This window comes from Sphaeramia orbicularis, chromosome 10 (genome assembly GCF_902148855.1).
Source record: "Sphaeramia orbicularis chromosome 10, fSphaOr1.1, whole genome shotgun sequence".
NCBI classification, from domain to species: domain Eukaryota; kingdom Metazoa; phylum Chordata; class Actinopteri; order Kurtiformes; family Apogonidae; genus Sphaeramia; species Sphaeramia orbicularis.
In genome coordinates, this window is record NC_043966.1 from 30,106,546 (window position 1) to 30,118,626 (window position 12,081).

Consider the following 12,081-nt stretch of genomic DNA (forward strand, 5'->3'; position numbering starts at 1 on the left):
TGGCACTACTGCAGACCCCATCTGTATGATAAAACCTAACAGCTTATCTTACTAAATGAAATGAGTTACTACTACTTGGTCTGCTAAAGAAAGTTGGAGTCACTCATTTCTAATAATGTAAAAAAAAAACTCAAAAAGTTAATGTCATAATAACTCTTTTGAAATGAGCATACTTAGTTTGGTGACAGTTAAAGTAATAGTGACTTGCTTCTAGTTAGTTTCAATGACTCTTTTACTTTAATTAACCTAGAAGACTTTAGCATGGGTTGCATCTTTTTTCTTTTGTGCTATTGCTGCTGCAGCTGCTATCCCTCAAATTCTATTCCAATAAATCAAATAATGTAATATTAAAAACAAACTAATCAGATATACACCTCTTTACAGTATTACCACTGAATTGTGAACTAATACCATATATAATTTTCATGATCTATTATTTCATTAAAAATAAAACTTTTTTTTTCACGTAACTACTTTTTCAAGACTCCTTTGTATTTCATAATGCTGTTTCTGCAAAAACTTGTATGTCAGAGCACGGGAGGGTAGGTCCGTGATTCCGTGATTTTGTGTGTGTGTGTGTGTGTGTGTGTGTGTGTGTGTGTGTGTGCGTGCGTGGGGGGCATAGCGTAATTGTCGAAGTGGAAGTAAAAGTGAAACTGACAGACTTTACTAGTCCTCTTACTTTCCAGGCAGCACGGACACACAGGAGGAGCAAGTGAAACAATCTCTGCAGCAAAAACTTTAATGCATCAGTTACATATAAACTGATCCCACATGACATCACAGGTCACGTGATTTATGTTTACGCAGCCATATTGGAAGGAAACCCACAAGCTAGAAAGAGCAGTGCTAGGCTTGTTAGACAGATAATTGTGCTTAATAATTGTAGTCATGGTTAACTTTTGTGCAGTAATAGCCTGCTCAAACACCGTGGGACATGGTGAGAAGTTTTTCTACAGGACCCCCTCTATTTTAACCAACCAGGGAGAAAAATATAAGTAACTCAGTGCCCAGAGACAGAGTACTGAGTATGGTAGTAGACCTACAGTCACCTGTCAGCTGTGACATTAAACCATTAAAAGTGGTGAACAACAGGGATGCAATGGTATAGGTTATCCATGGTTTGGTACATATTGCAGTTCTTGGGTCTCGGTTCGGGCTGAGGCCCTTGTGCCTCGAGCCCGAACTGTGCACCGTGCCCCAGGGCTCAAACGGGGCTGGGTACGGGGTGCAGCTCCGACGTCTGTTGTTTTGACTCGTCTGAACACCTGCCTCTGTGTCCAGTGTTGTCACTCAACAGGACAGCCGGCCTCTGCATCCAGGTTGGCCAGGCTGAACCATGAACCGTGAACCACAGCCAGTTCCTCAGCATAGCGTTGCCTTTCACCAGGATTCAGAGTTTGAAAATAGTCTGCCATATATAAACGATAAACTGTCACTAATAACCCGTTAAAAATATCTTATCACTGATAAAGCAGCTGCTGAACACACAGTCTGTCACTCTGTTGCCTCCTCTCTTGCCTTCCAACATGGCGGCGTGTCTGTTTACTTCTAGTTGATGACGTAGGTGGCATCGGTCTATTGGCAGATGTTGATTAATCGGTGACACACTGTTGACGCCTGTAAGTTCAAAATGGTGAAATGGGATAGGGATGCTGGTCTAGTGTGTTGCATTGTGGGTACTGGACATTCTACTCATTGTGTTCAGTTTTATGGTAGGGGTTCAAGGGGGGTTTGTGTTAATGTTTATTTAGGTTAATGTGTCTGTTTTACAACGTCTATTGGCCTTTTAAGTTTTTTTTTTTTTGAAGTGACACTGTGAGCCAAACCTGTAGGCAGAACAATGCCTTTCCTGTTTGTTGCTATAAAAGCATTAATAATTTTAGGAAGATAAATAATACCAGCGTTTCACATTGACTATGATATCTGTCATGAGAATAACCCAGAGTGTATGTTCACCTATGTAGTTGGAAGTACTTGTCAGCTGAACTCTCTCTTTTACAACTATCTCAGGAAACAAGAACAATGTGAATCTAATCTTGCATCCTCCACTCTTAGAAAGGATTCATGTGGCTAGTAAGTTAAGCTAAAATCAAGAGCTTTTTCTGCTTAAAAAAATTAAGTTTGTTACATGTACGCATTGTAATCAGTTGAAAAGTTATTTTATTAAGTTGGTCTGAATGAAAAATAAGAAAAACAGTCTTAACTTAGTAACACATCGATTTCAAACAGACATTTTTGCCTTAACATTGAAGTATATTAAGTAAGTGTGTGTATATATATATATGTATATATATATATATATATATATATATATATATATATATATATATATATATATATATATATATATATATTTTTGGCGTGACAAAATTCCGAAGATGCTCTAGTTACCTTCCAACTCTGTTTGTAAACATATGGTTTGTTTATGGTGGATGGCACTTTGAAATTATTCACCGTAATGCAAGAGATTCAGGTGAGTAATCACAGAAAGACTTATAGATTTGTGATACTTTGGCAATGACTGAGGTTTTACAGATTTGATGAAAAATTGGTCACGAAAGTCTCCCGCACCTTAAGCTCTGATATAGTCAAAAGTATTACCTGTTTTCTTTATTTATTGTTTGCTTTGTTATACTTAATGTTGTCTTACTGACCTCTGTTGGAACCTCAGAAATTCATTCTAGCGACACTAATTTTCATTTTATTGACAGAATGTCAATAACACCTCTTAAATCCTAAATGTAGCAATGAAGAGTTCTGAGCTACTACTACTACTACTACTACTACTAAAAAAAAATAATAATAATAATAATAATAATAAGAATAATAATAATAATAATAATAATAATAACTTTCATTTTGGTGGATACACTCATCATTACATTGTAAGACAAGATGCAGTACTGTGTCAGTTAACCATATGTGACATCATTCAGCCTTAGGTTACTGTATATCACATTTCAGGTGAAGTGTCCACTGTTAAGTATCACTGTGCTCACATGTAACAGATATGAAAGGACACCAATGATGCAGGCAGCACTTTAGATTACAAGGTCATTAACCCAAAATCGCCATGTTGTTTATTTACAGCTCTCACAGGGGTGGCCAAATTTAGCTGAATCTCATAGGCTGGAACCCCCTACACCCATTTCCTTATTCCCCAAGGGCAGTCTTTTATCTCTGTCTCTCATAGTTTGTTTTTTTTTTTTTTTTTTTTTTTTTTTCTGTCTCGCACAAAAAGGATGATACTGCACTTTTTGACATTTTGAGTAAGTGCACATATTAAACACTGCACAGTCTAATGGGTTGGTTTATCCCAAAATGAGCATGTGACACCAAACACATGCATAACCAAAAACAAACAAAAAACAGGTTCCTAAGTATTGATTAAAGTTCCTAAGTGTGTTTTCTCCTACTGCTGCATGGCTCTGGTCCATGTGCTGCTCTGACTACATTGCAGTACATTCATTCCTGAACCAGCTGCTGGGTTTGAAGTGACAGATGATCACTTCCGCCGGTCCAGCCGCCGGAGCCGTGCGTCCACTGCTGCACTGAGATCGGCTCTGTTTACACTGTGCATGTCCAAAAGTCATGGATCAGCAAACATACTGTATTTGTTCGCACTGTCTGTCAAACGGACGCCGCTGGGACGAAAAAAATCACTGCATTTGAATAATTCCAGCAAGAGGAAATATATTGACAAGCACAGGTAAGTGAGAAACACAGTCTAGTAGAGCACGTACGACTAATCCTTAATGTGTTTGACTGAATTTCTTAGAATCCAACACCCGAACACGCAGATATTAGACGCACTGGTGCACTATAATCATTAAAAACGCAGATTATGTAGATTAAGTAGATTATGTTCCGTTACCGATTTATCTCAGTTTGTTATGTTAGTTCTCATTTTCTTTTTGGCGTTCTCCAATCCGCCCATGGCGTGACTTCGGTTCCTGTTTTTGCAAGTCACTCCATCTGGCATCCTGCAGCGCCGACACGGATGTAAGCAGTAACAGAGACATGTCTGGAATAGCTGTGGCGTCCACTAAATAATAACATCATCACAATAACTGAACAGTGTCTGAATTCTGTTTTTGTTTTTTTGTTTTTTTGCACATTTGTGTCAGTTTATTAATAGTTGTTTAATATTTATTGTAATCAAAGCAGGTGGATTTCCAAAGAAAGTGAGCTTTAGACAGAGGTAATAAAGCACTATCTTGAGCCACTATAATAATATAATATGATAAGGGCACTGATAATACATTAGACACAGGTTCACCCCAGGACTGGCTGGAAGATGGTGCTTTTGTAAGTGCTTCTTTTTAATCCATAAAAACCCAAACATCCACCATCTACCAAAATCATTCACTGATATAAACTGTTTAATCCCTGTTGATCCACTAATCCATGTAAATAATTGGTGTAAAATCTTTTCATGGTCATCAGATATGACCCATTTGGATATTCAGAGGTTCCAGAGTGAACGTGGAAACACCATCATCTTCTGAAACATTGATTCACCGGTAAAACCCATAAAGTTTGACAAATAACAGTGGATGGAGACACTTGATTTATGTTCAGTTAATGATAGAGTTGCTGAAAAAGTCACTTTTTCTTCAGTTTTCTCAATTTTTAATATAATAATCCTCAACTTTACTCTGAGCTTTTATGAACATCTACATTATTAGTAAATGAAATGTAGGAAAATACCTGATTTTCGCTGAAAAAACACAAAATACAGAAAATAATATTACAATAAATAGTGATAATCCACTTAAGGATGGTTAAATATAGAGAAAAAATCATTTGGGAACTGCCACACATGTCACAGTGGATCCTTATGGGTTAACAAAGGTGCACGTAATACAGAAGTCACATGTAATTCAACAGATCTCCTTACTCAATAAAGCTTAATTTCTACATAAAACCTGCTTAAATCCACATTTCATTGATTATTTTTACTGAAGAGAGAGGCTGGTATGGGTTTGACTGTGACATAAAGCAATATTAATGACACTGCTTGAAACCAGACTCTGTGCTTCTATTTGAGGCAGGTCAGAAACAGAACACTGTGTGCATTACATAAGTGTATTCTCCTACTTAACCCCACTTTAATAGGCTGCTTTTTCTCCTGTTTGTGATCACAGGGCTAACATCAGTGTAGTGTTTACTCTATACACTTCGCTTTTGCAGGAACAGGTTTGTCATTTCTGTCAGACTAATAACCCAGTAACACTGTTTGTTTTTTTTCTTATGATGAAGTCTTCAGGTGTTGAACCAAAGCCAAGTAGACTGGGCCTCCATATATTCACACTTCAAATCCTTCTGGTGTGGTGAAATCCTCTGACCTGTAGTCAAAATGTCCTCAAGAGATGAAGACATTCCAGGTAAAGCAGAAGTTCAGATTTTTTTATCAAATCCACTGATCTTAAATAATGTTGATATGAACACAACAGTCTTATTGTCAATTACAAGGAGAAGAAGAAAACAACAGGTGGTAGATGACTTGTAATACCAGAGCTGAACACCATAGCATTCCCCAAACATTTTTCCTTTAACGGAAAATTTCTTCCTTCTTTTAGCAATTGAGTCTAGCACTTCATCTGGTATCTTTGGTGCTCTGTCGTCCCCTATTGGAATGATTCGGCGCAATATCAGCTATGACGAGCTCATAGACGCCCCTATGAATTCGCCACCTCCAGACTTCAGTGTCAACATCTTATGGAAAGACCCGGTCATCCCGCAGCGCAGGTTTAGGAACACAGAAGAGGTACTTCACACTTTTTACTGCAACACAAATTGTTGTCAAGATAAGAATATATTTGCACAATATGTTATTTGTATTGGCCTGTGTGAAGCTTGGTATTAAAGGTTAGGGGGAATGACTATACTGGTTTGATTTGTCTGCCTATTTGTTATACAACTGGTTTGTAAGTTAATCCTAACAGAGTAAACCTGTGTAACCAGGAAGCCGAGAGTGGTGGGAAGTTGGTGACTTTTGAAGCAACATCGCCAGCCAAGTCCCAAGTGCCTGTGGTGAAAGCCAAAGCCACCTCTTTAATGAGCTCACTCATGACCAGTAAGTCAACAAACATCAACAAATGACTGAAATGAATATTAAGACTCATTTTATGGCCAATATGTACATCTAGACATGCACAGGTATACAAAGATTATTCACTGCATGTCAGATAATTATGCAAGCCTCCTCCATCACTATCAGATAATACTACAGCCTGAGCTGCCAAACAGATAAACAATCTGCTGAGGGTCAGTGGCCTGTCATGGCTACATTTATTTCCACTCCTGATTGTTTGCCAATTTTCCTTAGAGCAAACGCATGAGAACATCCAGAGGTTTGAGCACCAGGCTGGCCTGACAGATACTGGGTATTCTCCGCACAAGGGCCTTTCTGCTGAGGAGACTCGCTTTTCCCGCCTGGCTGACAGCAATCTGCCTGTGAGTGTGCACCAAGGAGAGGTAGAAGATTTGGTGTGTCCTGGAGCAGTACAAAGTTTGTCCATGTTCTCAAATAATAGTTATCTCTATGAACTGGGTTGTGTAACATGACAGCAGCGAAACATAATGAAATAAACTTTTCATATTGTCAGTGAAAAGCAGGTTGGAGCAAGATTTTAGAGGGGGAATTGGGTATAACTGATAAACAGGTATCAGGACCAAAGCAACCAACAGTTCTTGCTAGACTATGTGTTGACAGATCAGTGAATAGTCAAATAGACATAATACTGAGTGGTATGAATGGCAGTCTCATATTAGGTGCTAAAAGTAAAACATTTTGCTGATTCTATTATCAGAGGCTGTTTTGAAAAACCAGAGAAAAGGGCGCTTTCTATGCACTTATCTGTATGCACACAGAGTCTGTGTATGCACAAAGGTTGTGTTTTGTTTTCTGCCTAGATTTGTATAGTTTCCCATTATGTTCGATTGCTCACATTCACATTTGAGCTGCTATTAAATAACCTGTCATGACCTTGAGGTTTCGACCTTGAAAACCAAACATCTGGTATATTTGAGGCCTCTGTTCCAACTAAAAGGATTAACCCACCAGAATGTTGAAGTTGCTGTGTTATTACAGCAACTATAGACTACAGTTCACAACATGTATAATAAATGCATTTATAATCTATAAATTAATAATAAATAACAATTCATTTATGAAATAGGATACTACATTATTGTAGTTTACAGACTAAAACGTGTAAACATCTTGGTAAACAAATTATATAACTCTTTGTGTTGGGGCATACACAGTGGCCTTTAGCAGTAGTGTTGCCAGGCAACGCCCTTAAATGAAACGAGGCCCCTAATTTTATCAAACGGACCAATCACAGAGCTCCTAACAAAAAAGGACATTCTGGATAGTGTCTCCTCTGGGTGCGCACTGTATCCTTGTTTTTCTTTCAACAAATCTACCCTTAAACTCGGTAATACAGCTAATTATGGACAAAATTAAGGAATCCATCGGACTGGAGCGCCAAAGAAATCTCATTATAAAAAGGTATGTCGAGAAGTAACTACATTATATAATAAATCTAGCTGTACGCTCCGTCCAGAAACCAGGCCACTGACGTTAGCAAAGCAGCCGCGCTAAGCTAGCTAACTAGCTTTGAATGTTGCTCTATTTTCGCTGGACGTCGAGCAAACGTCTTTATTATATTGATATTTTTTAAGTCTCATCAGATTTAGGGCGGCTTTCCAACATGGCTGTGTGTCAGAGTTAACATTAGCAACACTGAAGTTAACCCAGTTAAATAACGCTATCTTTTCCTAGCATTACCAGTAGGCTAGCTAGTGTGTAGCACAGTTAACGGGACAGTAGTTATCTGTACTACTGCTCAGAATGACAGTTCAACAGAAATGTGTGAAGGAGGATGCGTTCTTTAAACATTTGTAGCGTTTTTTCCCGTTGTGACCCTGTGTAGCGTGAGCAATACCACGTCTTTGGTTTACTACAATATTGTCAACAAAATACACGAGACATAGACTGGTGTTAGCAGTGGAGTTTGCCTTAACTCATAAGGACCCAAACAGCCAAAAGCATCTACTGACCTAATCCTAATCCTATCGATACATGTAAATAATTGGTGTAAAATACAGTTTGTCATCTTTTCATGGTCATTAGATATGACCCATTTAGATGTTCAGAGGCTCCGTAGTGAACATGGAAACATCGTTATCTTCTCCAACATTGATTCACCAGTAAAACCCATGGAGTTTGACCAATGCCAGTGGATGAACAAACTGGGTTTATGTTTAGTTAATGATATAATTGCTGAAAAAGTCAATTTTTTCTTAGGTTTTCTCAGTTTTTCATATAATAACCCTCAAATGCAATCTCATCATGATTATTAAAGTACACGATAAGTAAATTAAATACAGGAAAATACGTGGTTTTCACTGGAAAAGAAATGCCAAATATAGAGGATAATATTATGACATATAGTGATAAATCACTTAAGACAAAAATTCATTGGGGAACATTCACAAAAGTCGCTCTGGGTCTTTGTTGGTTAATATGTTATCTTTACTTAAAGCATGCACAATCCTAACCAAATAAATGTTGTGATACATTGAACATGGAAATTTCAAGTACAAAACATTACAATTTCAGTTCTTCCAAAGCCGTATTATGTTTAATTTTAATGATGATCAAGCATTGATTTAAAGTTTGTTTTTGGCCTGCCAATTTCCACTTACTCAGCCTTTGACATGATGAAAAACAATAATAATGTGGGATATTATGTAACCTGACAGCTTTCCAAACTGATTGGACCTGTGATGAAATCAAACTAGGTATCAGCATTAACGGCCCCCAGGGTGTAAAAGACCAGGGGGCGTTACCTGTTATACGTTTGTGCAATGATCACTGCGCAGAGCATAATCCAGGAATCAAGTATACAAGATGGATATGGATTTGTTAGAATTTTCAACATATATATGGGACCATGACCCCATTCACTGGACAGTTAACATTGTAGGAGTAACTGTGGAGATTTCTAAGGGATCAAACTTAAATGTCAAGGCAAGTACAATGATGTATGTGCATAGTGAGCATTCATTTAGATTGCATTAGTAACCATCAATAATAGCTTTTGTATTTTTTTATATGCATATTGGAATGCAGGAAAAGAACTGTAATTTCTGTACATTTGGACCTTACAGGTTAATTAGTTGCCAGTATTATATTTTTGTCTCTTTATTAGTCCTTGATAACACTGTTTCCTGGTTTCATGCTTTTGTTTGCTAATTAGCTAATTTTACATTTTTTTTAACTAGGCTGTATTCTCAAAACACTTTTATTTGCAAGATTTATTTGCCAGTGTCCCCCCCCACTGTTTTCCCACCCACACCACATGGTCTCATATAATAGGTTCAAACAGTCAGTGACGCACTTTGCAATTATTTTTATCTGCAGGTCCAGAAAAACACTGGACCTTGCATTGTGTATTCAGCCAATGTTTGCCCTTTAAATAAGATAAAATTTCTGACTGTCACAAACATGCTGTCAGTTTAACATGAATCTAGGATGAGAAAGTGGCATGTCTCACTTGGATCTGGCTTCTTACTTACATGGAGGCTTGCTGACTGTGGTATATACATGTTTTTCATGTGTTTCAGTGATTCTAATATGGTGAAGGATATGTTTTTGATCTTTGATTAATTGTTTTTGTTACTTTTCTGTCTGTGCAGAAGTTGAAAATGCCAAGCGGGGACTTCAAGGAGGACAGGCTTACAACATCAGCACAATCAACTCCTGGTGGCACCCCTTCAGTCACCCCTTCTGCCACCCCCTCAGTCACTCCCAGTGTCACCCCTTGCGTTAGTCCCCACTCCTCACCTGCTCTCCATCGCAGGTAAATATTAAGCTGCTCAAATTTTTATCACAGTATTTAATAGAAATTAAACACAACCCCTTAAGGTCTCATTCACATACAGTAGCACCCTCGTTTATCATGTTTACTGCAATAATAATTTAATTCCCATTGTCAATAAAACCCAGGAACTGGTTCCAGCTGAGTCCTACACCCTTTCTTACTGCATCAGAGCACAACAGTCTCAACCCAAGCACAGACATGGGAGGAAATGAAGGAGGAGGAGGAGGAGAGCGATGGAACTTTTTTGGAACTCGGTCAGTGGTGCAGAAGTCCCCCACAGACCCAGGCTCTGACACGGGCACAGGTGAGATGTTTATCTTCACCTCTACCTCTAGAGTCTGATTATTATGAGGTTGAATTGACAAGTGTTTAGATATCAGTATTCCCATGATCATGAGAAACCTGGAAAAGTGATGAAATGTTAGAATGTACACATAGACTAGAGCACAAGTTGAACCCAAAATAACTTCCAGATTTAAAAATAAAGCTATGGCTTAAAGTAAGTGTGAATACATAGCTGTAGCTACAGAATGACCTTAATAAAACACTGAAATGTAGGCCAGTTAAATTAAGAAAAGAGAGTTTCAAAGTCCCGTATTTCAGTGAAGTATATTTACATTAATTCTAGGGTGGTTTTCTGTGTCCCAATGCAAGCACTAACCATTCAAAAGTAATTTAGAAATAATCTGTAATAAGAAACAGAAAAATATTGCTATTTAGTTTCCATAAAATAGTAGACTTAAGCTCGCTTCTGTTTATGAAAAGTAACGGAAATTATATTATGTGTCCTGGCAAAATATTGTTGGTAAAAATGTGTGGGAACAGGATACTAACATTAGAAAAATCTAAACCTTCATCATGAAGTGATGGTTTTAGCAGTAGAACTCTTTAAATTAACTAAGTAGGTTTATCATTTTAATTATGAACAGGACATTATCTGTAAGGAATGCTATAAAATGATTAGATTGTTCCTCAGATTGTAGTCGTTAATGGTACCCTTTGTGGCTCTTGCTCCTTCTTTCCTGCAGGCTTCTCACTGCAGTCCTACTTCGGCATTCAGAAATCCTCCACAATGGATTACACCAACACACAGATCAACCTTAAGGTGGAGGATCCCGCCCAATTCCTACCCCCCAAGATTGAAATTACTGGCATTGAGGCTCAGAGGGCTCCCTCACGGCCACACAAACTCAAACCTCGGGATATGAATGTTTTAACACCTTCAGGCTTCTGAAGCCAGACCAGCCTTGTTACACTTCTGTTCCACAACCACAGCACATTTGTCCTCCATATGGCCTTCCTCTGTCCCCTCAGTCTCACTGCAAATTCACGAAGGCAAAGAGGACTGAGGACCATCTGTAGCATCAGCTCACCAGCCCCTCGCCTCATCTTACTCCTCACAGATGTCCCCAACGCTCCCCTCACTCTCATCGGTTCTATTAAAACACCAAATGAAATAACTCCATTTGGTGTTACTGCTTTGTATTATTAGTATTATTATTGTTCTGCCATCAGCGTGCATTGCCTTGCGGTCCTTGTTTCATTGTCATTTATGGCATGAAACTGAGGTGTTGAAATATCTCGTCAGTATTTGGCTTAACTTTACCACTTCAGCACTGTCATTTATATTAAAACTGACCAGATATTTCAACCGTTAGTGCTCAGTTTTTCTAATTTGTATTGATTTTATTTTAAACAAGCTCACTTTTTTATAGTCGTGTAGTGCTTTTTTCCGTTAGCATGTAGAGTATAGTGCGGTATGACTGATATTGTGCCGAAACCTGCAGTGTGTTTGCTTTTGGCATAATTGCGACTTTTTTCCATTTTGTGAAAAAGCTTCTCATTTTACTTGATGACAGAATATGACTGCTGATATGATGTGATTTTATTTTTATTATAATTTCAGCTCTCAGTATTTTCATTTTGTTGTGCTTTAAATCATTGTCCACTCTACATAGTTAGTGTTTTGGGTTTATCATTTTTATATTGCATTGAAATATTGTTCCATCACACTGAAAACATGCAAAGCATTGAAGTGATGATTTTACATTTACCTTCTTTTTTGTGTCCCTATCCAAGGATCTCTGCTGTTTTGTTTGAAACATATGTAAATTCCAGTCAGTAATTGCACAAGGGAGACTGTCTCCCGCTTGTAAATACATCTGACACTAACAAGAAAAAA

The 12,081-nt window shown here is 38.0% G+C and overlaps 1 protein-coding gene across 2 annotated transcripts; it reads left to right on the forward strand.

The window, feature by feature from the left end:
• Window positions 1–3,527: 3,527 nt before the first annotated feature.
• On the forward strand, window positions 3,528–12,081 carry kiaa1191 (KIAA1191 ortholog). Of its 2 annotated transcripts, none has more exons than XM_030145375.1 (8): window positions 3,528–3,712; window positions 5,266–5,390; window positions 5,586–5,774; window positions 5,969–6,082; window positions 6,335–6,462; window positions 9,715–9,878; window positions 10,025–10,203; window positions 10,928–12,081. In XM_030145375.1, the coding sequence occupies exons 2-8, from the start codon at window positions 5,363–5,365 to the stop codon at window positions 11,131–11,133; spliced, it is 1,008 nt and encodes a 335-aa protein (XP_030001235.1). In that variant the 5' UTR covers window positions 3,528–3,712; window positions 5,266–5,362; the 3' UTR covers window positions 11,134–12,081. The 2 variants fall into 2 exon arrangements, with proteins under 2 accessions (XP_030001235.1, XP_030001236.1); XM_030145376.1 differs by having other exon boundaries at window positions 3,529–3,712; window positions 5,273–5,390; window positions 5,586–5,773; window positions 5,971–6,082.